Source organism: Cuculus canorus, chromosome 3 (genome assembly GCF_017976375.1).
Source record: "Cuculus canorus isolate bCucCan1 chromosome 3, bCucCan1.pri, whole genome shotgun sequence".
Taxonomy (NCBI): Eukaryota; Metazoa; Chordata; class Aves; order Cuculiformes; family Cuculidae; genus Cuculus; species Cuculus canorus.
Genome location: NC_071403.1, coordinates 83,444,586 through 83,471,345, shown reverse-complemented (window position 1 = coordinate 83,471,345; position 26,760 = coordinate 83,444,586). Strand labels below are relative to the sequence as shown.

General features: G+C 37.3%; 1 protein-coding gene across 3 annotated transcripts in view; it reads right to left on the bottom strand.

Moving 5' to 3' along the window:
• MACROD2 (mono-ADP ribosylhydrolase 2) overlaps positions 1 to 26,760 on the bottom strand; it is an 891,375-nt gene that overhangs the window by 607,184 nt on the left and 257,431 nt on the right. For all 3 annotated transcript variants that reach the window (XM_054061688.1, XM_009556568.2, XM_054061687.1), the window contains exon 5: positions 12,235 to 12,351. In XM_054061688.1, the coding sequence (XP_053917663.1) occupies positions 12,235 to 12,351 (117 nt within the window). The remainder of the gene's footprint in view (positions 1 to 12,234; positions 12,352 to 26,760) is intronic.

The following is a 26,760-nucleotide window of genomic DNA, read 5'->3' as shown; positions in this document are numbered from 1 at the left end:
TATCAAAGAAACACACTGAATTCCTCTGCCATAGGCTGGGATGTATGTTTGCTTGGTTGGATGATATGAAAGTAAGGAAAGCGTGGGAAGAGAACAAACACGTACCACACGTGGGCAAAAATGGTACTACCAAGAGGTGACCACCTTGGAGGCTTTCACTTCAGAGCAGGGCTCAGTGCAATTGGCCCTGCCCAAAGTTTTCCCAGTGTTAAAGTCACTGAATCCATCTAAAAGACTGGGCAGACAAGTAAACAATTCATTTACTTTACAGCAATATATAAAATCTCAGGCAGCTCACATCGGCAAGCTGCTGGAAGAACACAAGACAGAGATTTACCACAACTGTGTCTAATACGAATCTCCATTTACTTAATAAAATAGGATTCTGATGAGGAAGGAGATTAGATAATGGGTTACAGAGTGATTTGCTTACACGCTTTTGCTTGAAATCCAACACTGAACAGCAGTGACTGAAAACTGCTGGTTCAATGGATTACTTGAAATACACTGATACCCTCAGTTTGCTCTCGGTGGGTATGTTAGTCCCATACAGAAGTCACATCCACAGTTGGAACCAATTCAAAGAATATTTTTTAAGCACAGAAAATTCAAAAAAACTGAATAAATTATGTTCCACTCCTAATAAGATAGTGATCTTAAATCAGATCTTAAATTTGGAAACTTCCACTTTCACATTGCTGCCATGCCAACACCCCTGTCTAATGTGGGTGACACACAAGGGTTTTATATTTTATTTTTGATTTTTAAATAGATGGTTAAAGTCTGCACCCCTGGTAGCACAGTTGCAGCTCTGAGCTGTCTGAGAGGAGAAGAGTAACAGCAGCAGAAGGAGCTCTACAGCTTCAATTTCTTCCTATGCCACAGGAATGCATGACATACCAAACAGCGTCACAAGGTGTGAAAAAGGCCAAAGTCCCTCAAGCTCTGTGGTATGAGGTAAAGACTTGTCCCACCTTAGAGGATTTCCTTTCAGAACACACTATCTGCCATACAGGGGACTTACTAATTTGTGTTGCCCTGATTTCTTATTCATAGTCACTGGGCTCTTAAAATATCCTTACTAAAAAAGAGACCAAAAAAGTCCTCTCTCATTTTCAGCCTCACCCTCTATGTATGATCACAAGAGATTCTCTGACCCGTGAACTAACTGCTCTTTTTGATAAAACCATCTGGTGGAAAAGCTAAATAAAGCATTGTCTAAAATGAACAACAAAAAGACAGGGAAAAAAATAAGATGAAATCTTACTGTGTTTTTAGTGTTCTTAAAGTGCTACAAATTACATTAATTTGACAAAAGTGTCTGGATAACTTATAGACTTGTAAACACAGATTTTTAAAAAAGGAGAAAAACCCAGATACTCCAATTAAAGTCCCATAAAGAAAGAGAACTCATGGATCTGTAGCTGCAATAGGACATTCAAGAATCTGTAAGACTCACAGACCTCCGACAGGGATCTTCTGCCTCTTCTCTGCCTTTGAACTCCCCATGGGGGGAAAACTGCATACAAATCTACTTTACCACTACTCTAATTATTCTCATGCTAACACAGTGACATTCCAGCTGATAAACATAATTTAGAACTTCTTTCACATCCCAGTTTGAGATGTCAGGTAGGTCCCTTCCCAAGAGCAGCAAGTCCAAGAAAGGCACAAGTCGTGGCAGTGCCATGCAACAGCTAATTCAACACAGGAGCATGAGCTAGTGAGGAAGGCAAGGAAAATACTAGAAGCATTTTAACCATAAACACTGTAAAAACTTTAACCCAACAACAGGTTCTGAGGGGAGGGTTTTTAGAGTGTGTGTGCGTTTTGTTTTGGTTTTCTTTTGTAATCTGGATGGAATCATCAGCCTTGGCTAAAATTAATTTTTATCTCAAACGCAGTCTCCACTTATAGGCAGTCTCTAAGCAAGGCACATAATAAATATTCTTTAACAATAAATTACAAGGAGAGTGGAGTTTTTACACCCTTCAAACAACATGCAATAATGGGGGATCCTGACAATGATGGGGAGGCAGTTTTATTCTTAAGTTCTGGCCAATTGTTCAAAGCTGAAGTTGTCTTTCACTGCCAAGTGTAAGATTCTGATTTAAAATTACTTGGTTTGTGTTTTTGTAATGTTCAACTCGCTAAACTGAAAGAAATTCAACAATATTTATGGCTCCCCAGTCAATTTTGCGTTCAGTTCACTTTCAGCTTCTCATGAACAGGGCTTTATTACAACAAATTAATTTTAAATGAAGTCCTCCCTGGAAACATTTCAGCTCCATTTTGTGAAAAAATGTTGCTTTAAACAAGATTACACCTCTGACAGGATTACACCTGACACAAATGCAATCTTTTACTTGAATGGTGATTTTCAAAACTGCAGGCTTTCAGAGTGTATTATATGACATTACTTGCTATCCATGACACCGCTTAACGTTGCATGTTTTTTTCTCTCTCTGCTTCACATATAATATGTGCAGAGTTTCCCCAGTTCTACTGGAGAATTAAAAATGAATAATGTGTCTGTTAAAACAAAAAAGGTTCAATGAGAAACTGTTTCATCCTATGTGTCCATGGTTACTCTAAACAGTTTACAGTCTTGATGACGTGCTGTTCATAGCCAATGCAGGCCACGAGATAATAAACAATATAGTTACCGTATTCTTACTTTCTCAAAACTGACCCATGTTTTAATTCTAGTGCCAACATTGAATAAATTTGTACTGAAAGCATAGTAAGAAAGCTGCAAAAAAAAAAAAAAAAAAACTGATCGAGACAGACATATATATTTAGATATCAAAGGGGTTATTTTTAGTTTTGCAAAGCATTTCTCATTTACGCATTTATTTATTTATAAGCCTGGAAAAGCCCTGGAAAGCTCCCAACTATTTTTATTGAAAACTAAATATGAAGCACACTTAGAAGTGTGCAGTGATGTATCAAACACATTCTTTTTTGCCATAACTAAACATTAAAATGGTTGAACATTTCTCTGTCCATCTCTCTGATACATCAGTAGAAAATACAAAAATTTAGACCTCTGTGTCTGAAGTTAAAAGGAATTCAGTATAACTTACTTTTCTGTGGAGCTAGATTTGTAGCATGACAAATAGCTAAGGACAAGTACATAAGATGCAATTCAACACTGGTGACAGTTGTTCAATTAACACCTTCTTCTGTTTTTTGACTACATGTATTATTTTATACAAATTATACTCAGCTACAAGCCAGCATGCAGGTGGAAATGGCTATAAAAAAGTTTACACTGGACCTACTATATCTTGCATACACTTTCCTCCTAAACCTGGTCCTAGAATCATTATCAGTTACTTGGAATACCGCTGAGCCTTTTTTGTTACCATTTAGGGTTTTGTTAATATTCAAAGATATCCAGAAGGGTGTAAAGACTGCTGTGCCCTGTAGATGATGCATTTCAAAATTCCTCTGTATTCCCACAGTGAAATTTCATTCCTAACCTATCAAGCTAAGCGTCCTGTGCTGCAACCATTAAAAAGTAACATTTCTTCGCCACGTATTCTGAAAATGGCCAAAAATCAATGACATCCAGAACCTATTTTTTCTTACCAGATAATTAATCTAAAAGATACTGTCATCTATTCAGAAGAGAATAAGTGGTAGAACATTTACAAGTCAGACACCAGTGTAAATAATCTGCAATGCTGACTAGCATACACAGAGAAAATACAAACACACACGTAGATAAATAGATGTATAGCTACACCTATATAGTAATATAAATGTATCTCCTCCATCACTTGTTTTTCCTTTTTTTTGGTAAAAGGTACAAGATCACCGACTCACAAGATCAAAAGTCTTCATAAACATAATCAAAAAATCACAAATACCAAAAAAGGAGGAAAGAATCCAAGATGTCTGTGAAGAAATTAAAAATAAACCATAAAGTAACCTTTTCAACTCATATGAAAATATTTAGAACAAAACTAAAAAAAATCTCAAATCTGAGTATGGAGATAATGTTAAGAAAAGGATGCTATCAGAAACTTAAAAACATGGGGAACTAATTTTTCATAAATTCCTAATGCAGCCTAACAACAAAATCCATATGATTTTGACCCCCATACTCGAAGGCAAAATTTCCTGGATAAATGTATCTTTTCAGCAGTAGTGAAACAGTGTATTTGGCATGTAAACTAACGTCAAATTTTTTTGATTGTTTTACTGTCTGGTTAATCAGTATTTAGATTATTTCCTACAGCATTTAAAACATTATTTACGCTCTGCAGTCTCACACTTGATGCCTTCTTCCTGAAGAGAAATGTTCCAAGTCACTGACCTCAGTTTTGACCTAAAAAACATGTTTTGGTCTGTACTCTTAGTTTATGTGAAACAGGCTCAAGATTCCTCTGCTGTGTGAAACAAAGAACTTTTTAAAACCGTTTTACATAATCTCTCCATCCTATGATGGTCTACAAGAATTAGATTAAAGGTAAAAAACTCTTCTTGAAACAGTCTCACTTTCCCTCCATAAGATTCTTTCAGAATATTTTCAGAAAAAAAATAATAAAATTAGCAGTCTTCAACCTCAAGTAAACAGTGAGGTTTGTGTGTAAGTGAAGGATAATTCAGGAAAATCACAGCACCTTTCATGTCCTTATTATTTGTTTATTTAAAAACAACAGAAATAAAATAGCTATGTCCTTGTTTATTACCTACGACCTGGTAATTTCCATTTGAAAATAATTTATCATACTTTTGGCTGAGGAATATACAGATTCAGCACAAAAAGGAATCCTATCCTTTCTCCGCAAAAAAAGGAAATTAGGCTGTATTGCTTTTAAAATATTCTAGCTACAACAATATCATTATTAATCTGAAGAAATGATATGAAGTTAATGACCTCCAAGAGGCTACAATTTTAAACCTTTTTCCTACCCTAAGGAGGCGGAGGATCAGCAGTTAGCATTCCAATTCAAGCCCCAGGCCTATGCCAACATACTTTATAAGAGAAATCCAGGTTTGGGAGACAGGCTGCATATTTTTCAGAGACTAAACCAGCATAAATCATAAAGTGCCAACACACTATGAGGTTAATGTTGTGTTTTACTACAGTAAGCAACTTCTATCACCACTTAAAATGAGACAAGCAAAATTCAGGCAGACAAAATCTCATGCATCAAAGATTAATTTTTCAAGTATTGAGCGTAGTCTTTGGCCACTGAGGGAAAATATTAGAGTGGGAGCAGCAACAACCGCTGCAGTTAAAGGAGCATAAACATTGTCATTATTGACCATTGTAACCCCTTCCTCCTTGTCAGCTGACTGTAGTGATGAGGATTTTGTTTATTTTTCTGCTATACATTAGACTTTTTATTATTATTTGAGTAAAAAGGACCAGCTATATCCCAGTATAGGGGAAATAAAATATATTAGCCTTAAGGGGCACAACACCCTGCTCCAGTGCCAGCATGTCTGAGGGATGACTGTAAGCCACCAGTGCGGAAAGGCATGTTCCAGTGAAACATTTTTCACCAAATTAAGAGACATTTTAAATAGCACCTTACCTACAAATTAAGCATTAGGAAGCTGTTTACACCTTGTAACTTACTCTCCGTTTCATCAAGAGGGTATCCAAAGGGTGAACCCCAGCACGCTGGACATTTAACACCAGGGAATTCTGGTACAAAACAGCGTGAGCTGCCTTCACCACCACACTGCACAGCAAACTCAGTTCTGTAACTGCTTCCAGTAACTGGACCATTGCAGAAATTGTAGATGTCCAGAACTACAGAAATAAGGCCAGGGAGGAAAATTCACAACGTCAAGTTACTACCACCTGCCATTACATCATATGAACACACACATTATAAGGCAATGGTGGATGCAATTACTGAGCAAATGGTTCAGTACTCCTCTTAATTTTGCCTGTGCCCAGTCCTATCCTGGAGTTTAATGTCCAATGACCAGATTGTAACAAGTGATGCCCAGAAGAAGAGGATTTAGATTTAGCAGTGAGGATCAATAGTAAAACATTTCCTGTAGGCTGAATGCACACATTTTTTAATTGAAGAATGTGATGTGAAATGAGGATTTCCAGCAGTACACGCTGTAAGTTAACCACAGTACAACACTACACAGAACAGTGACAAACGTGCACTCCAGTCCATTGACAAATTACATTCTAAAGAATCTATCCATTTAAAAATGTATATGAGCTAGGCTTGAATCCAAGGACAAAGATCATATACGGTCATGATGGATAATGCTTGCTGATTCATATCCACACATTTCAACTGGTAGCTACAGCTCTTGTCCCTTTTCTACTCAAACTGATGACAGCCCCTGGGAAGACTTGGAAGAGAATTAGATGTTTAAGCTTCTTTAGATGAAGTTGACAAACGCGTTTCCCATTATTCCCCATGAGTCTTAACTTCTCCCTTTGTATGTGTATGTGTGTTGGCAGGGGGGAAGGGGGTGTACCTAAGGGAGAGACAAGCCATAAAGCTTTACAATTTACCATAAACCCTCTCTAAAAACCTAAGCATGTTTTAGGACTGACTAAGTAATAATCAGTATTTCTCTTCCAACACATTTATAGCATATGCAATGTATGCTATTGTGAATGGTGAATATAGCAGGTCATTAAGATGACTGGGCCAATTAGACCAAATTAGAACAGAATAAAGACATTGCACTTATTTTTGAAAGGGTTATAAAATACAGAAATTGAACTTATAAAAATCCCTTTAAAATCTAGTCACAAGAAGAAAAACACACAAATACGTAGTAAGTGGTTTCATTAACCATAAAAATCCTTCCCCAAAGAAATCTAACCAACAAAAGTATCACTCAAGAACAGGGTGTCTTCAAACTTTGATTGATATTAACTTGCTTTGTTACACTTTAATTTTAGTTTTAAATATTTAAACAATGACAAATATTTAAGAAATACAAAAAAAGGAATAGCAAACAGCTGTTGCAGCTCAGTGCTGTTTCAGGAAATACCAAACTAGAGCTTTTTCTGGCTAAATCTTTTTTTCCAGTAGGTGTCACGCAGCTTAGGCACAATGCTGACAATAATGTGATGCTACTCAGATAAGACAAGGAGTATAAATACTTCCCTCCTGGAAAATTATCATAACATTTATGAAACTTCACTTATATTAAAGATTGTGCCACCCTATGCTTACCAGTAGCCTATTTCAACTGAACTGACATCAAGCTTCAGTCTATTTATGCATCTGTTGTCATACCTTTTTTCACTTACACATTTAAAAGCAATTGTGGAAGAACATCAAGGCCCTTGACCAACAGGACCCACAACCAACTAAGTTAGTCTTCTCTAAGCAATTCTCTCTCAGCCACATATTGCTCACTTTTAATGCCTTCCTTCTCAACTACCAGACTCACTTTTCGAACTCCAAGAATTGCCTCTTTCTAGAAGAAATAGGGAGGTAGCAAACTGAAAAATCATGCAAACATAATGTTCTTCACATGAGGACCATACAGAAGAAAGCATCCCCTTGATTCTCATATATTGGAAATGTAGAATCATTAGAAACAAAATTTATGTATTATTAAATCAACCAAGGTTTTAAAAGTAAGTAAATAAAGTTCTTTGTGGAATCCTGGAAATTCAGATAATATGCTTGCATATTATTCTCCATTTTTCCAATTGATCGGTTTTGGAGTACTGGAATAAGAGTTTTGGAGTTCAGTTCCTGCATTATCAACCTTTACAGCCTGTAAGCGATCTCCAAGCAAATATGGAGACATTTAAAACCACTATCCTTATAGCCTCACTTTAAAATAATAACCCCCAAATGTTTTTTTTTTAAAAATACAGAAAATCATGTCTATATAATAGAAGCACACTTTTTAATCCTTACTTTTTAATCTCAATTTTGTAATCTGATTAAACAAATTTAAAGGCTGATTCCTCCTACTGCGTTTAATACTAGCAGTCCTCCTAACTACTTATTTCACAGCAGGAATCGTCTTTTAGAGCACATTCACATTATTACTCCCGATTGATCTACACAGTGACTTTGGACCAGAAGACTATGTTGTGTGGTATTTCCTAAAGGATATTATTTAAAGTACTAAAAATATCAAGCAAACAGAAAAATTTATTCGAAATATTATAGCTTTATTAACAACATAAACCAATGTATTAGAAACTACCTAGCAGTTCCAGCAAGGTACCTCCACTGCAAGTCCACCTTTCAGATTTAATTTACCAATGGTTGGCTCTCTCCCATATTAGAGGTTGTAAAATTTTATTTTTCTAGGTTTAGGGGTTTTATTACCAAACATTTTTCAGAAAAAGAAAGAAATTATTACTGGACATGTTAACAACAGAAAAAAGTTAGTTTGGGGGGGTCCTTTCCTGCCAAGGTCGGGGAACCAATTACCTGTGTTGGATGTTGTCACCATGTTTTCAATAGGTTTTAAGCCCATTTAATACCTTGCAGAATGGGGCTATATTTTTTAATGTGTTCTGACAGGGTCTTTTTTTTTTGTAGTGAACTTCTGCAAGCAGATAACGAGCCACTAGGCTGTTATGGACCCTTGGTTCCAGCCATAAACACAATTTACATTCATACCATTTTCTGCCAGTAGAGCCAACTGAGACTGTTAATCAAATGAGAAAGAAAACAAGCATTTGTAGAGCTTTAAACAGATACTGTTCATCTGGTATTTAACGCATGACGGTATCAGAGTAGTGCTCAATGTTTGAAGATGAGTTGTACAATATTTAGAATGAACTTTTCTTTAAAAAGAAAAACAATACAAAGTACAGATGTTAAGTCATTGATGATCAGTCTGGGAGAGCATTAAAGGAAAACATCTCAGAGCAAAAAGCACTGCCTTTTTCGGCCCTCCAAAGCACTATAAAAACTTGGATGCCTGCATAGGTGTTTGCTGAAAAACAACAATAGATGACATCAACCAAATTATGCATTCAGCAAATAACTCAGTTGGCATTTGGGGGGGCTTTGTGTAGGCTTTTGCAGCACATAAGGCAGATGGTGATTACACTGACTTCTGTAAAACTGTACAGAACGTTACATTAACGGGTAATTAGAAAACTCCATTTGATTTCACTTGGATTTTCATACAGAATATTTTTTAGCATTCAAAAATATGTATCTTGAAAAGTTCATAAAGCAACATCTCTGGGCTATAGACATGTTAATATTGGTCTGTTCACACTAGCAGGATAAAAAGATGAGGGAAAAAATGAACTACATTATGTATTTTCTCCCTGAACATTTACTGTTACTTGTGTATTTCAAAAACTGATCTCTGACTCAGATGCAACAAGAACAAATAACAGAAAGCTAGATTATACCCTCAATATTTGCATTTTTCAGTCAGATATTATTTTTCAATTTTTGCTTTGTGAAGAAATTATTTATCAAACCTGTTCTTATTTAACCTGAGTAAACACAGCAAAGCATTCAATAAAAATACAATAGATCATAAAGGAGATTGCAAGAGTGTTTTTTATTTACCAACTACCAGCTTTCTAACAAAGCGTACTTTCCCTTCAAATGCCAAATTCAATTCCAGCTTCCACCAATTTGTCTATAAAACAAAGAAATATGCTGCATGATCTCTGAATACTAAATTTTCTTTAACATGGATTCCCCAGCTTAAGCCCAAGTCCTGTCTCACGCAGCACACATCCAGGCTGCTCCATCCCAGAGCAGCTTTGCTGATTTCAGCAAACTGCTTCCAAACAAAGCATTTCAGGATCAAGAATTAGAAATGGGAAAATCCCATGTGTAGGAAATATGATCGTAACATCTTACAATTCTGTTAAGCAACAATAACAAAAGAAAAAACAGTTTATCACCCTAGGAAATACATTTCAGATGTACTATCCCTATTCATCCAACTACAATCACGGGAAGAGCAGAGACAACAAAACAAAATAATCATTGTGCTACTCAGAACTGTAAATGGATTATTGTAGTTGGTCTCCTGTATATCTTTATACAAATAGATAAGTGAATAGCAAACTCATTGTGAAAGGTGGCACTGATCCAGTCACCTAAAATCTTCAACAAATTCAAATTGCTGACACACAAAATTGCATCACAGCACATCTGGATGGGGAAGCCTGGACCTCCCATCATGTTGCTGCTCTCATCACAACAATCAGATGTAAAACAGTTTCCACAGTTAAATTGTCATGCTATTTTGACAAAGGGACACAGAGTGACAAAAGATATCCAGTGGCTCTATAGCTCTTTAAAATATGAAAACCGAGTCATGATTGTCTGATCAATTTCAGATGAATGGCCTAAAAGGTACAATAATTTAATTAGCCAACAACCAAAAGCTTCTAAAGAGAAAAGCAGAAGAAAACAACAGCTGGTGAACACACATACATTTTAAGGATAAAATCTAAGAAATCAAGAGTATCCAATTCTTGGCCTCTGCATCCAAACTGGACATTTCTCTTCCTGTGCCCGTTTGTCAGCTAGTGTATCATTTCCCCCTCTCCTGTTGATGCATGCTCAAATAAAAATAGATGCATCTTTGATGCAATTTCAATTTCTAAGAATATTGATTAAGCAGAATATTGACTTTTCTCTACGTCTGGTTACAGGTTTCATTTCCAACTGCAAGTGATAATGGGTTTTCTCATTGTTTTGTTTATGATTCCTACATAAAGAACAAACCAAAAAAAAAGTCATATGGTCTTCAAACAAGATCATGTTCTACAAACCTAACTTAACCAAGACCCATTAAACTGCTATAAAATTTAAAGGGCGCCCTAGCCTCAGATATGACCCTTTCTCTTTCTAACACAGTTCACTGCTCGTTGCTTTGGTACTCTTTATTTAATTTCTCTCATTAAAATACAGGTGAAGAATTATACACCTATGGATAAGCAGCTTTTCTGTCCCTCCCAAGATATTTTTTTTATTAAAAGCGAAGAATTAACCACCAAAAATCCCCAGTAGAATACATGATAATAATCTGACAATCTTGTCCATTTTATAGGAACCTAGTGAAGATTTGAGCCATATACAAACTCAACATAACTACTGCATTGAATCTTCTTCAACAATTTCCCTGACCTCCAGTCAAATTACCTTTTCATAAATAATCATTAACATGTGGTAAAACTAAGTATAAAATAGAGTAAAGTTCTCTCATACATAGAAATTATCACTGTCAAGGAAATAATTGGTAGCTCTCATTGTCATCATAGAAGGTGACAATAAATTACTGACAACAAAATTTTCTTCTTTTTCTTCTTTATCTAAGGCATTAAGAGCCACGGGAACCTGAAAAGATACCTGCTACTGCAGTAAGCATTTGATTTTACATGAAACAAAGTGTAGAACAAATTAAGAGAGCAGATCTAAATAGTTTCGATTGACCTATGTTCCTAGTGTAAACCGCATACAAAAAAAAAAAAAGAGCTTGAATTCTAGTTATATGCTGTTTGTAACGCTTCCTTCGTATTCGTATCATTTCTTAATATACTAATCTGTAAGATCCTAAATTGCAGAGATTTCTTATTCTTTATTCTTACGTAATAGATCAGTCAACTAATGTGCTGTCAATATGTTAATTTTTCCCAAGACAAGCTCAACATCTACACAACAAGGTCAAACAGATATCTTCCTATTTTAAATGGGATGGGAATTTTGGCCATTCCACTTTCAAAGTGCAAAAACATTCCAGCACCGAGCTGCACTCTGTCGAAAGCTAAAGTGTGACAGATGCCTTCACAGTAATTGCCAATCAGCCTCTACATAGCAGCTGAAAATACAATACATCACTTTGATCTCCTCAGTGCTCAAAGTATTCAAAATCAAGGAATCTGCATGAAGAATATGAAAGATGCAACATTTCCAAAAACTCGCTCTGTGGAACTTAAATATGATAATATATATTTTGTTCATACTTCATAAAGCATTTCCAATCCTTTATTATGCGTAGGAAAGGATGTGTTTCAGTTTGCAAAAAATAAACATGAAAGATGCTTTATATTTTAGAGACGTGTAGGTCTTCATTGGATAACATAGGTGAAATAATCGTTTAGAAAAAGCCTGAATTGCTTTGCGGGGAAGACATTATTTCAGAACATGCTTAATTAAGTCCCACTGCTAATTTTGTAAAATGAATACCTTGTTGAATTAGGCTACAGGGAAATAACACATGCATACCAGCTCCATGTGTTTCAAACAGAAAGAAGAAGCTGAGAAGGGGCTGACTTACATTTTGCAGGTAGGTCATATCCACATGTAATTTTTGCTTGTCCAGTCTCACAGCCACTCAGGTTACGACATTCAGCGACTAAGCAGGGCCCAGCAGCTCGGTGTATGCAGCCATCCACTACAAAAGCAAAGCCAGAAACTTCTGTTTATTAAAAGCCAATCTTTGATTGCCTTCACACAAATACAGGGTCACAAACATTAACTGCTCATTTTTACATTCACAGCACAGACCTACTACTGTACAAATAGATATCCAAATATATGCTTTCTTCCTGCCAGAACCAATGTGTTAATCAAAAAAATATTTAGTCAACTCCTGCTAATTTAAAAGAAAACACCTAGAAAAAGTAGAGCAGATTTAAAATTTTCATATTGGAAAAGGGTGTTATTCAAGGCTCTAGGAAATTCAGCCTACAAATTATGAAAACAAATTTGATCCCCAGATAAATGCCAAACTCTTTTACTGCACTCTTATTATATTTCTACAATTATGCAGATCTTTTACGTTACCCTCCTTACTAGTGTTACTAATGCCTTAGACAAAAATTCCAAGAAATTATGCATATGAATTTGAAATACAAAAAAACCTTTGGTTTGACCTTTTTTTCTTTTTTACATTTTTTTAATTTTGCATTATTCATGCAATTCTTTGGAGTTAATTAAATAATCATTACTAAAGGTTGCAATTGCAGCTAAGTACGCAAGAAAGTTAGTAGAGTTCATAGATCTTATTACCCTCAGGAGCCAACAAAAGAATAGTAGCAGCAGCAAAGAATAAAAAAATGGTGCTGGCACAGCATTTCTGCCCTCTCAAAATGCAATCAAAGAAATCATTTACTGTAATTATGGCAAAAAGTTTAAGAAAAAGGGGAAAAAAAATAAAGGAAAATACTGTGTGCAGGAACATATTAACTACAGTAAGGCCCTAAGTCAGCAGCAATGCTGAAGTTGAACTACAAGAAATAATCATCATATAAACTACAATATCAATTTTTAAAAAAGAGAAATATGCTTAAATATAAAGGTTAAACTAATATTTAAGGAAACAAGAAAGGAAGATTCTGTATATGTTGGTGTTCCAATTTTTTTTTTTTCAGATTTAACCAGTTCAAAGTTATAGCAGTTCCCAACAGCATGTTTGAAGCAGTTAAACCAGAAAAGGTTTGAAAAGCCAAGTGGAGAGTGTTTTTCAAGAGATGAATAAAATCAATTCATAGCATAACCCCGACAGCTTTCTACAGGCCAGCATAGCAAGATTTGGGCAATACAAGGCTTGGGCACTCAGCATACCTACTGACCACTCGCTACTCATTGGGATGCAGGGAGACTAGATAATTCCCTCACCCCAAGACAAACCTGGAACAGATAAGATGTCTGGCCTTTCTGCATTAAAGGCATAGCTGGTTTTGCAAGGTGTTGAGTATTTCTCTGAAGCCCCCAAGTGGAGTGGCAGATAACATCTTCATCTGAATGAAATCTTCTATAAAGTGCTAAAAAGTTTATTGCCTTTTTGAGATATTCTATGGCAGAGTCAACATTCAGATGACATAATAAAATTGGATAAGCGGTGCTTGGTAATACTTAATACTCCATATTCAACCTGAACACTGTGCCACTGACTCTCAAGATGTAATTTTGAAATACTCTATATTAGACAAATAATTACAGAATCATGTGCTGTTGCACTTTCAATGAAGTTTTCTAAAATTTTCATAGTGAAAAGAACGTGGATGCCAAGCCATCAGCTGTAAGCATGTCATGCACTATCTACACCAATTGGTCGAGTCTTATTACTCTACCTTAGCTGAACCTCTGTTCTCAACTTACCCAAAATCTCTGGTCAAAAGACTTAAAGATGGAATGCAAGAATAATATTTTGCAGCCTTAAGGGGAAAAAAGAATTCTTGAAATCTATCCTGTACTCATAATATCCGATTTAATTATTTTAACTTAATTACTAAATGATTTTCCAAACCAAGCACGGTAAGTAAACCAGTATGTGTTGAAACCTCAAACATATTTTTTAAGCACCACCACCATAATCTTTACCAACATTAATATTTCCTGAGACGTTAACATAAAAGCAGCACTGATGCTTAGGTCTAGCACTTTCTGCATGATCCTTTACAGAGGAAGAAGTCTTTCACCTCAAGAGTACTCGGCAAGGGCTCAAGTCCATGCAATTATTCCCTTGGCAGTGGATCAATCATTTCCACCCCTGAGATCCTTCTTGATCATAACAAGTAGGCATCCTCCCTGTATAATGTGTCTGTATAATGGTATAATGTGTCTGTATAATGATTTGTTCAGCTACTCTCTCAACAAAATCATCTGGATAAATCAACCTGTTTTCCCTCTAACTCCATTCATTTTCACCCAAGTCCAGCTCAGAGTACATCCAAAGAACAAAACCAGCAAAAAGGAACCACTGCCTCTGGCAGGAAAAGGGAAGCAAAGATTTATCACTTCTTCTAAATCTGTAATGTTTTAACATACCCAACAAGTTAACTTATCACATTCCAGATCAGCTGTGACAGCCAACACATAGGTAGTCCCACTCCCCATCTATAAACTATCTCATGTTGGAAAAAGCACGCTCTTAAACAAAATACAGCTATGATAATGATGTTCTGTCACTAGTTTCCTGGAGCTGGTTCCACATCCAGTTTTTGTGGTTGAAGCAGCCTCCAGAAAGATGAAAACATAATTGAAAGTAATTGAATTTTTAACAGAGCAAAATCAATTCTTTCATAAACAATTTTGACATATGACAAGCAAAATGGAAGACATCTGTTAAAACCAAACAAGTGGACGTGCGTACTTCCCTTGTAAAGGTGGCACAACAAAAAGTTATTGAATAATCCGGACAGGTATAGATGGAAACGTAGACATTAACATCTGATATACTTAAGGACTGATGACATAGAAGGAGGAAGGAGAGAAGGAATAACCACCAACAAAAAACCCTCAAAAATCCAAAATTCAAATCACCCAAAATTTTCTGAATAACCTCTTTTTTCTACCATATTTTATTAAATACTGGAACAGAGATGACCTCTGAGCTACATATGCATTTTCTATTTAATATAACTCAATAAATCATGCTAGAATCATGCTGTTTCCAATAATATATACAATCTATAACACAAGTTTGATAATTCTTGAAGTAAAAACCCACCCAGTGAAATATCTCACCAAATCTGAGCATTCTGCATAGTATAAAGTAAAAAACTTGGCAAAGTTGGAGTAGATTAGCAAACTTAAATGTGATACTTTAGCCTCTACTAAAACATATCTTAGCTGTCTTAAAAAAAAACAAAAAACATGGAACAGGCATGCACAAAACATTTACTTGAGGTCTTTTGTTTTCTGAAAGTGTGCACTGACTTGTAAGTGTACAGAGAATTAAGCACTGTTAACACAGAAACTTTATGGAAATTACAAGTAACGGCGACAACCTCAGGAGGGAAAAATTATGGCCAAAGATATATCGATATCGTATAGTAAGGAGGAAGAGATTTACATGATAATAATGGCATGCTGCCAAATTACTTTTATGGGAAAGTGAACAATCTTTGATATATTGGTTTCAGATACTTCATCTGTATCATCAATTTGATATATAGATGCTCATCTGCATTTTTCAAAACAGATTTGGAAACCATTAAAACATATCTCACTGTTCCTGTCCTGGAATGTCTTTGTGAAACTGGCTGAAAAACCCTGGCATTTATAGTCAAATCTTGCTTGCGTCATGTAACAGTGATAAGGAATTATGCAGTATCACTATTTTCTAAAACCGATTTAAAATGTCATTTTACTTCAAAGCTATCACTCTGCTTCCCAGCATACCTTTTTTCTACAGGGTGTCCTTCCTGCCCAGGTTTGTGGAAATCATATATATGCTTTTGAGTCATTTATATACACAAGGGACCTGCTATTTCACAGCTACGGGAAAGATGTGGGAAAATCCCACAGACAAGACTATCAATCATAGTTTGACAAGTAATCCTGCATCTGGTCTACATGCTGATTAACTGGCATTTCCAAGTACTGGTAACACTTGGTACCAAAGACAGGGCTGCTAACCATCATTATTGATACTATGCTTCTTGATATAAGTTTCATGATTATAAACCAAGCTATTTCAAAGGATTTTTGAAAGCATTAAGACTAAACGAGTCCTGCCTGGAGCCACCAGCAAGGTGGCAAATATCCACAGGATGGTTTCTCTTCTGCATTCTCCTCCCAACCAGGAGGCTGTAAGGCTGCCTAACACTCCCCACAATCAACCTCGAAGTAAAATATATAATAATTGCTGTGAAAAAACACACAACAGTTCTGTTTCAGACGACAGCAAAGACTTAAGCAGGTCAACTTGTTATTTTGAAATGTGATCCTGTTTTTCACGGCACTGTCACATGTGGAGACCACATACAAATGAGGTTTCTATATTTACTGTCTCACCGTGGCTTGGCTTGATGAGTACATGCAAGGGGCTTTTCAGTTTAGAAGACCTACATACATTAACTGTATTTTAAGACTCAAGGAGACTGAGATTTAGCTCTTTAGCACAAGTTGTTCATGCTTGCATAAAGCTATTACAAGTACAAGCCCAACATTTTTTAGTTAAAAAATAATATTAGCAATCTCATTGCATGCATCCGTAAGTTTTAGTAGCCACTAGGGACAGCATTTTGTTCTCCCAACAATTCAGCAGAAGCCGTTAATGAAGAAAAACTCTTTCCAAAGCAACTGCAGTCAATGGTATTGGTTGCACACAGAAGTCACCTGAAAATAATTGCTTAAAATACATGGACAAAATCAAGTATCCAAATAAAACCCCTGGCAAAATGAGAGTGCATTAAATAAAAATATGGAAATCCTTGATAACATCTTTCTACACTGCACAATAAAGGATGCTAAAAGGTTAAATCCTTTCTTATTTAATTTATTGCAAAGCAATTGTGTTTGTTCTCCAGAAGAAAGGGTTAAAATTATATAGTAATCTCTAGCCAATTTACTGATATACAATAGAGAACAAATCTATTTCTTACAGAAAACCTCTTAAAATTGCAAATGAAGCAAAAGCACAGGAAACACAGAATTAAGGGTATCAGGGGACACTGCTTAAAAAAAATTACCTCAGCAAAACTAGCCTTGCAGTGCAGATGGAAATAAAAGAGGGGAAGGTAATCAAACACCACAGCAAAATAATACAAATTCCATTGGGAATAATAAACCCTAAACTTCTCTTGTGACCTGGTGTGTGAGTCTAGATAAATTGAAGTTATGGCGTAAACATCGCATGCAGATTGAATCACGTTATATTTCAAGAATATATATATTGTTTTTCTGAATATATAGTAATTTCTGCTCTACCGTGCTTTTCCAGATTTTTATTTCTCATTTTCTGTAGGATATTCAGGAGATTTATTTATTTAGGAAAGTTAACTGTGCATGATTTATCTATGAAACAGCACTGTTCTTCCATATGGCAAACACCAAGAGTGAAAAAAGCCTAGAAAAACAACATTATATCAAATATTGTGGTAGGGACACACACGAGGAAGTTATTCTGCCCAGACTGCAACACACCTCTGACATACACATCCTTAGTCCTTGTGGACCTTTCAAAAATGTCCATTGCGAGGACTTGTGTGGAAATTGGGGTTGGAAGAAAAAAAAAACCAGAATAAACAAACCCACCCAAAACCAAGCCCTACCTAAACAATCAAAAGAACAACTCACAACCAAAAGCAACTTAATTCCGTAAAACTGGTGAAGTACCTCTAGGAAGTTCATTGGCATCAGTTGCTGCCAAAGTTGCAACTGCACCTCTGAGACTGATGTCAAGGGGAAATAAATCCTGCCCAGCAAGAGACAACAGCTGCTGGTCTAATGAACAAAGGTGGGGATCTTAAAAAGATTATGACACAGATGCCAGTCGGATGCCGCTGCTAGAAACGGCAGTTTATATTGCGGAGATGGCCTCTGCCATTGGGAAGTTTAATGAACTGAAGATTTTTAATCAATGCACGGGTTTATAGGACTCCAACATAATTAATTTTAAACACTTAGCATTTACACAGTACTTTCTGGACAAGATCTTAAGGAGTATAAAAGCATGATCTGATTTAGCCTTAAAATTCTCCATTTTAAACACAAAAAAGCACTGATGAACTATTTATTTTGAGGTGGCTATTTCAGTGAATTAGGTTTCCATTTCATCACGGACAACGTAAATTTATAGTTCCTTAAATGTTCTTATTTTCAGAAACTCTTAGTGCCTACACTTGAGTTAAATAAAGACAAAACTGAGAGTTTTAAGTCTTGATGCTTAAGCTACTGATTACCTAATGCGTCAATTCTCGATTTGCTGTATAGTGACTATCTTTATTTAAGAACCCACATTTTGAGACTGCATAAGGGACCTCATTGTAGCCAGAATTAAAATGCTGGGTCCTCCCAGCTCCAACCACTAACCCATGCTGCAGAGCGAGTTTAATAAAAAGTAATAATAAGATGTAGTAAAACCATTTTTGCAGTACAAACTTCAACGAACAAACCTACTCATAACAACAGCACATGTAAGACATTGTTAGGTCACACAGAGGAAACTTGCATTTTAGGATTTTGTTTAGCTTAAATCCTCCAAATTTAGCATTAAAAACCTATCAGTTACTGTCTGTTAAGGTGAAAAGTGCTGAAAATTAAATTTTATAACCAACTGGTGGTTTTCAGAGAAGGCTGTCCTTCATCTGGATGCAGTTCACATTCAAGCATAAGAAAAGAAGCTGAAAGATCCAACATCATCGATATCTGTGCTACAAACATGCCAAAAGACATACGGAAATAAAGAAGTCAACAATTATACAAAATAAAGCTCACTTACTCATGAACCTGTTAAATTTTAAGTGTTTTACATTTATTGCACATAACCACTCATCCTTACTTTGACAAAAACACGAAACAATAGTAAACTCACAAATTTTGGCAGACTTTTATTTCAGTCAAATATCTCGGGAGATCAGAAACTCACATTAAAAGTACATAAGAAAACAACTAAAAGTTGATCTGTCGTGTTAGCAATAACGATTGCTAAATTCCTTCCCTAAATGACTAAGCAATAAAGAAAGTGTTCAGTTTATCTCACACTTAGGACTTCATCTTTCTTATACTCTGAGTGTTCCACTCCAATTTCGTAGACAGAGTTAAAATGTCAATAGGATTCACACTTTGTCAGCCCACTCAAGCAGCATAAGGGCTCGGAGAAACATGGGTCTGATAAACCTGTCTGAATGTCACACTTTTGGCAGGAAAAGAAGAAGTAGGAGAGGCTCCAATACTGTTTTTTTCCAGTTTTTTCCCAGTCCAAAATGCTGACATTAAGGCATGTGTGAAGGAACCATTCACTTCCTTTTAATTGTGTTAGTGTTGAGACACCTGACATACCACAGTGTTCTACAGATGGAAATGAGACAGCTAAGATTTAAATACCTCACCGCAGCAAGCAGAAAAACTGTGTGTTGTTGTTTATTGAGAAGTGAAGTGATAAGCTGGAGTTTGGTGAAATTTCAGGCTATTCCATGCTATTAAATCAAATGCAGCTCGTGTTCATCTCCACTTGCTCCCCTAGCTTCCCAAACAGCCCACTAAGAAGCTGCAAGTTTAATGTGGTATCACCCTGAAGGAATGGGTTTGGTGACTCCACAAATTTTCCTCGGCTTCCTGGGTAGTCAGAGTACTTCAATTCCAGCTGAATACCGCATAGATTGGAAGGACAAAAAGGCTTATTAGATAGCATTTCATCGCTAGGATGCCTACTTTGTCCTGGATTTCTGTTTATGTAAGCACACTATTATTACAGGACTCTCATTCTTCATCAACAACCCTGATGTCCAGCTTCATGCATTGCAGCCGCTTCTTATGCCCACTAAAAAGAAACAAACTGTGTGAAACAGATTAGGATCGTGTGGAAAAATGTATATCTGTGTTGCTCTGAATAGGCAGGAAATTGGGAAGGTTAGTTACAGCCTCAGCAGTACTCAGTTTAGGGATACAAATAAAATTCTATTACTTAAGCTTTAAACTGCCATTTAGGGGTTTACCCCACCTTGAACTTAAATAATGTAAATATTTGAGGAGATAACATCAGAACTTATTTTTTTTCCCCCAACGTTAACCGCCCTTTGAAAATTTGGCTCTGCTTAACACTTATTAATAATTTTACACAAGAAGTCAATGCCCACGTTCACCCAGCCCAAGATGCCAGCCTCCTTCAGCTTTTCACTTGTTTCTTCTTTTAAACAAGCACCTTTGTGCTTCTTCCCTCAAGCACAGGCGAAACTCACAGTAAATATCCACACTTCTTGGTGAAACTACCTTTTGCCACAATGGCTAATAAGTAATTGATGACATTAGGCTACTACCACTACACCAATCTCTGTGTAGTGCATAAACCTACAAAGTGTATTTTTCCTCCTTAACTCTTTGAAAACTTCAAGTTAAATTCTGAGAAACAATAAAGAAAAAAAGACTCTAAAAAGATAAAAAACATGTCTGAAAGAGCAATAAAACTCAGATTTTATTTAAAAAAAAAAAAAAGAGATTCAGTAATGTTCTGATGCTGCATGTAAATGAAATAAAGAACACAGAAATGGACAACCTGGTAAGACCAACTGTCTGTCTGTCTCAGAAACCTATCTCAAATGATGGTCAAAGGCAAGTGCTTAAAAGAAGAGGACAAAATCAGAGAAAGAAATTACCAGTGTTTCCACACAATCTCCTTCCAGCCCTTCATTACTGGCAGCTCACAAGCCTGAGCAAGATACAGGAAAGTATCACTCTGAACATGCTTTTTCTTTTTTTTTTTCTTCATTTTGTGAACACTTTGTGAGACTTTCAAACTCACACAAGCATTTGGATTTGTATCTTCCAATTTTATGTACTCTTCTGTGTAACGTGGACAGTACTGTTAGCAAGAAAATAAATACTGTAGATTATTATAAGTAACAGCATGCCGCTAATCTAGAAAAAGGTAATCAAAGCAGGAAAACTAATTCAAAGTCTTTAGGAAGGTTTGTTTGTTTGTTTGTTTCCCCATTTATAACACACACAGACAGCACATCATCTCAATTGTTCAGTAACTATTTTTCTTTGGTGGTTTTTTGTAATATATCTTTTCCTTCTCTAGGTTTCAGCATTTTAGGGCTCTGCATGAAAAGACAGGAGACCACAATGGTATGCTCCATTACTTGCAAATGTTTCAAAAATCCTAAGCGCTTGGGCCAGTCATGGCAGATGAATTGTATTAACCCACTATTTGCATATTTGGAGTACAGTTATTAAGCAGTCATCACGCAGTGATTATACAAATGTATTCACTATGATCAGCTAGCAGTTGTCAGGCACAGGTCAAGGATTTAGACACAGCAGGCTACCAAGTAATAATTGTAAAATGACTGTGTAAAAGGGAGCCTTATAGCTGTGGTGCATCCTCACAGCCCAACAGGCTGCTGGCATGTCATTTCTAATAGTTTTAAAACTATGTTGAAAATTAGAAAAACAATTTTTAAAGTTAACCACTTTTTTCCCTCTGAGATACAAGGGATGTGATCAGAGACCTCTTCACAGAGAAAGTGGAAGCAAAGGCATTCTCGCACAGGTCTTTGTGGACCTGATGCATGAAGGCTTCTGTAGCGAAATAAAAATTCTAACTAAATTTAACTAAACCAGACATGAGAGAATTTGATCTTTCGCTTTAGCTATAAGGTTCACCAAGCACTAGAACGCTATACTTCACTGCTAGAATAAAAGAAGGGAGAAGACCCTGAGCCAGACACAGGAGATCTGCGAGGTGAGGTGAATAGTTCCACTTCCCTTAATAACCTTGCAGGTCTGCCAAGAAAAACCTTTCATTACTTATGGCTTCAAATATTATATTCTAAACACTTTTTATAAGCAATTTGTTTTCAAGAATAATCTCCTCCCTTCCCCTGTAACCCACACAGGTTCAGCTTACCTACGTGACAGCACTGAATCCTCATGTAGGTTTAAGTGATGCATTATTTACAAAAGAGAGAAGATGAAGAAAGTAACAGAGGAAAGGTTAGTTATGAAGCCAAGTACATCCAGACGTGGGCATACTTCAAAAGGGACCTAAAAAACAGTGATTGTAGGAACTCTGAATTCGAGCAGCAGCTGGAACATACAAAGGAATAAGACTAAGTGTCAACAAGGAGCTATTCTCTTGTTTGCAGTAAGGCTTAACAGGCTGTAAGGATACTACAAATTATTTACTGAGTAGTGGGTGTTTTTTTTTATTTCCTGGACCATTTTCACTTGTGCTAATTTACTTTTATCATGAACCACGGAAGGGAGAAAACTTAGTTGAGATACTTCTCAGCCTGCAAGCACAGAAACATCCTCTCAATTCGAAGTGCTGTTTAAAGCCAGATTAATTAACAGTATTAATTATACAAAAATTGTCTTGCAATAGGTAAACCCAATTGAACACATTACAATTAAAATGGCATAAATACAAGGGAAGAAAAGGTAAACATGAGATTAACTGGGAAATTATGTATAAACAAAGTTCTTTCAGGCAGTGTTTCAACATAAGCCTGAAAACCAATTAGCCATAAAAAGTCTCAAATATTCTTTCCTTTTCTAGAGAGGCTATGACAAATCATACGTGAAACACATCCAAGACAAATGCTTGCAAAAAGATAACTTAAAAGATCTAGGACACAATCAACATTCAGTAATGTTGAAACATCAAATGCTTTCTAGCAGCATGCAAAAATATCACATACCTGAAGTACAATTTCCTGTATACACACAGTATCATAGCCTGACACAGATTCATACCACAAATCAAATACAGAAGAAAAACTATTTATTCTCACTAACACATCAGATTGCATTGCAGAATCTGACAAATGTACAAAATTGGCACAACCTTTACAGGTAATTAATTGCACATGGAATCAAGTGGGCAAGCTGCATTCATCAGACCCTACCTTCTATTTCCACTCCTGGACAGATTGTCTCAGACAGTAAAGTTCTGTTTCCAAGGTAAACGGAAAAGCATGACAGTAACCTAAGATTATCAAATATATTCATAATGATCAAGAGGAATTTAAGTGATGGCATAACCACAAATAAAAGGAAAAGGAATAAAAGCTCTTGAGAGTTTATTTATTTATTTATTTATTTATTTATAGTCAGAAGGAAAAACAACATAGAATCAGAGAATCATTTAGGTTGGAAAAGATCTTCAAGATCTCTAAGACCAACCCTTAACCTAGCACTGCCAAGCCCACCACTAAACCAAGGCACCACTTCTACCCATCTTTTAAATACCTCCAGGGATGGTGACTCAACCTCTTCCCTGGGCAGCCAGTTCCAACGCTTGACAATGCTTTCAGTGAAATAATATTTCCTAATATGAAATTTAAACTTCTCCTGGTGCAACTTGAAGTCATTTTGTCTTGTCTTATCACTTGTTACTTGAGAAAAGAGACCAGCATCTGCCTCAATACAACCTCCTTTCAGGTAGTTGTAAAGAGTGATGAGGTCTCCCCTCAGCCTCCTTTACTCCAGACTAAACAACCCCAGTTCCCTCTGCCACTCCCCATAGCACTTGTGCTCCAGATGCTCCACCAGCTTCGTTGCCTTCTTCTGGACACACTCCAGCACCTCAATTTCCTTGTAGTGAGGGGCCCAAAACTGAACATGGTATTAGAGATGCAGCCTCACCAGCTCCAAGAAAGCGGCCTCAACCACTTCCCTACTCCTGCTGGCTACACCATTTCTGGTACAAGCTAGGATGCTATGCCATCTTGGCCAGCTGGGCACACTGCTGGCTCATGTTCAGCCAGCTGTCGACCAACACTCCCAGGACCCTTTCCAGCAGGCAGCAGTTCAGCCACTCTTCCCCCCGCAATGTTTGCATGGGGTTGTTGTGGCCTAAATATAGGACCTGGCACTGAGCTTTGTTGAACCCCATACAGTTAGCCTCAGCCCATCAATCCAGCCTGTCCAGATCCCTCTGTAGAGCCTTCCTTCTCTCAAGCAGATCAACACTCCTACCCAATTTTGTGTCCCTTATAAACTTACAGAGGGAACACTTGATACCCTCATCCAAATCATAGATAAAGACAGTAAATAAGACTGGTTCCAACACTGAGCCATGGGGAATGCCAGTCATCAAAAGAATTCAACACCATACACCACAGCTCTCTGGGCTTGGCCATCCAGACAGTTTTTTACCCAATGTAGAGTTTGTCCAAGCTATCAGCAGCCAGTTTCTCCAGATGGATGGTGTGGGAAAGAGTGTCAAAGGCTTTACTGACATCTAGGTAGACAACATCCACAGGCTTTCCCTCATCTGCTAAGTAGGTCATCTTGTCATAGAAAGAGATCAGGTTAGTCAGGCAGGACCTGCCTTTCCTAAACCCATACTGACTGGGCCTGATCCCTTAGTTGTCTTATATTTGCCGTGTGATGGCACTCAAGATGATCTGCTCCATAAACTGCCCTGAAATCAAGGTCAGACTGACAGGCTTGTATTTCCTTGATCCTCCTTCAGGCTTTCCCTGTAGATGAGTGCCACATTTGCTTATCTTCATTCAACTGGGACCGACCCATTTAGCCAAAACTGCTGATAAATGACGGAAAGTGGCTTGTTGAGCACTTCTGCCACTTCCTTAAGTACTCTCGAGGGAATCACATCCAACCCCAAAGACGTGTGTGTGTCTAAGGGTGTAGCAGGTCACTATCTCCCCTTGGATTATGGGAGGTCCATTCTGCTACCTGTCCTTGTCTTTCAGCTCAGAGGACTGGGTACCCAGAGAACAACCAGTCTTACTAGTAAAGACTGAGGCAAAGAAGGTGTTAAGTACCTCAGCCTTTAACTCATCCTTTGTCACTATGTTACCTCCCGCATCCAATAAAGGCTGGAGATGCTCCTTTGCCTTCATTTTGTTGCTAATATATTTATAGAGACATTTTTATCGTCCTTTGCTGCAGTAGCCAGATTAAGTTCTAGTTGGGCTGTGGCCCTTCTCATTTTCTCCCTGCATAACCTCACATCATTGTAGTCCTCCTGAGTTGCCTGCTCCTTCTTCCACGGGTCATAAACACTCCTTTTTTTCCTGAGTTCTAGACAAAACATTCTGTTTAGCCAGGCCGGTCTTCCTTGCCAGCTTGTCTTTCAGCGCATAGAGACAATTGCTCCTGCAACTTTACAACTTTCTTCTTGAAGAACTTCCAGCCTTCCTGGACTCCTTTGACCTTCAGGACTGCCTCTCAAGTGACTCTGTCAACCAGTCTGCTAAAGAGGCCAAAGTCTGCCCTCTGGAAGCCCAAGGTGGCAGTTCTGCCGACCCCATCCTCACTTCTCCAGGAATCAAAAACTCTATCATTTCATGATTCCTGTGCCCGAGACATCCTTCAACAGGGCATGACCCACAAGTCCTTCTCTGTTCATGAACACCAGGTGCAGTTGTGTGCCTTCCCTAGTTGACTCAATCACCAGCCGGGTCAAGAAGTTGTCTTCCACACACTCCAGGAACCTCCTAGACTACTATATTGTATTTCCAGCAGACATCCAGTAAGCTGAAGTCCCCAATGAAGACAAGGGCTAGCGACTGTGAGGCTTCTCCCAGCTGCTTATAGAATAATTCACCAGTCTCTTCATCCTGGTTGGGTGGTCTGTAACTGACTCCCATCACTGTCTTGTTGGCCTTCCCCAATTCTTACACATAAACACTCAACCCTATCATCACCATCATTAAGCTGTAGATAATCCAAACACTCCCTAACACAGAGAGCAACCGCATGGCCTCTCCTTCCTTGCCTATACCTTCTGAAGAGTTTATAGCCATCCATTGCTGCACTCCAGTTTTGCAAGCCATTCCACTGTGTTACCATTATGGCAACTATATAATAGTTTCCTTCCTGCAGAATGGCTTTGAGCTCCTCCTGTTTGTTGCCCATCTGTGTGCATTGGTGTAGAGGCACTTCAGCTGGGCTGATCAGCCGGGTCACCTTCTTAGAGGAACACCCCTTAATTCCTTTGAAGTGTTTCACTGGTGCTTCCGTCTTGGCTCCTATTACCTCAATGATCCCTGGCTCATCTCCATAAGATTTCAATTGTGCTCCACTGTACGCAGCACATCTCAGAGACATAAGTTGAGGGCCCTTGCTAGCACTCCACCCCCTAATCTTGCTGTGTCATGCCTCAGCTTGTCTCAGGCAAGCTTGATATTATCCTCCTCCCCCTTCAAGTGCAGTTTAAAGCCTGGTCAATGAGCCCCACAAGCTCAGGAGCAAAGACAGTAGAAAGAGCATTAGATAAAAAGTCTTCTACATTGCCCACTGTATGTTTTTTTTTTGCAGCATAATTACTTTGGACAAAAATCAGTTAAAAAAGGAGAAGGACACAAGGCCTAATTATAGCAAGTGACCTTTACAGTTAATGGAAGACTCAGAATCCAAAAGTTGCATGTGGAACTTCTCT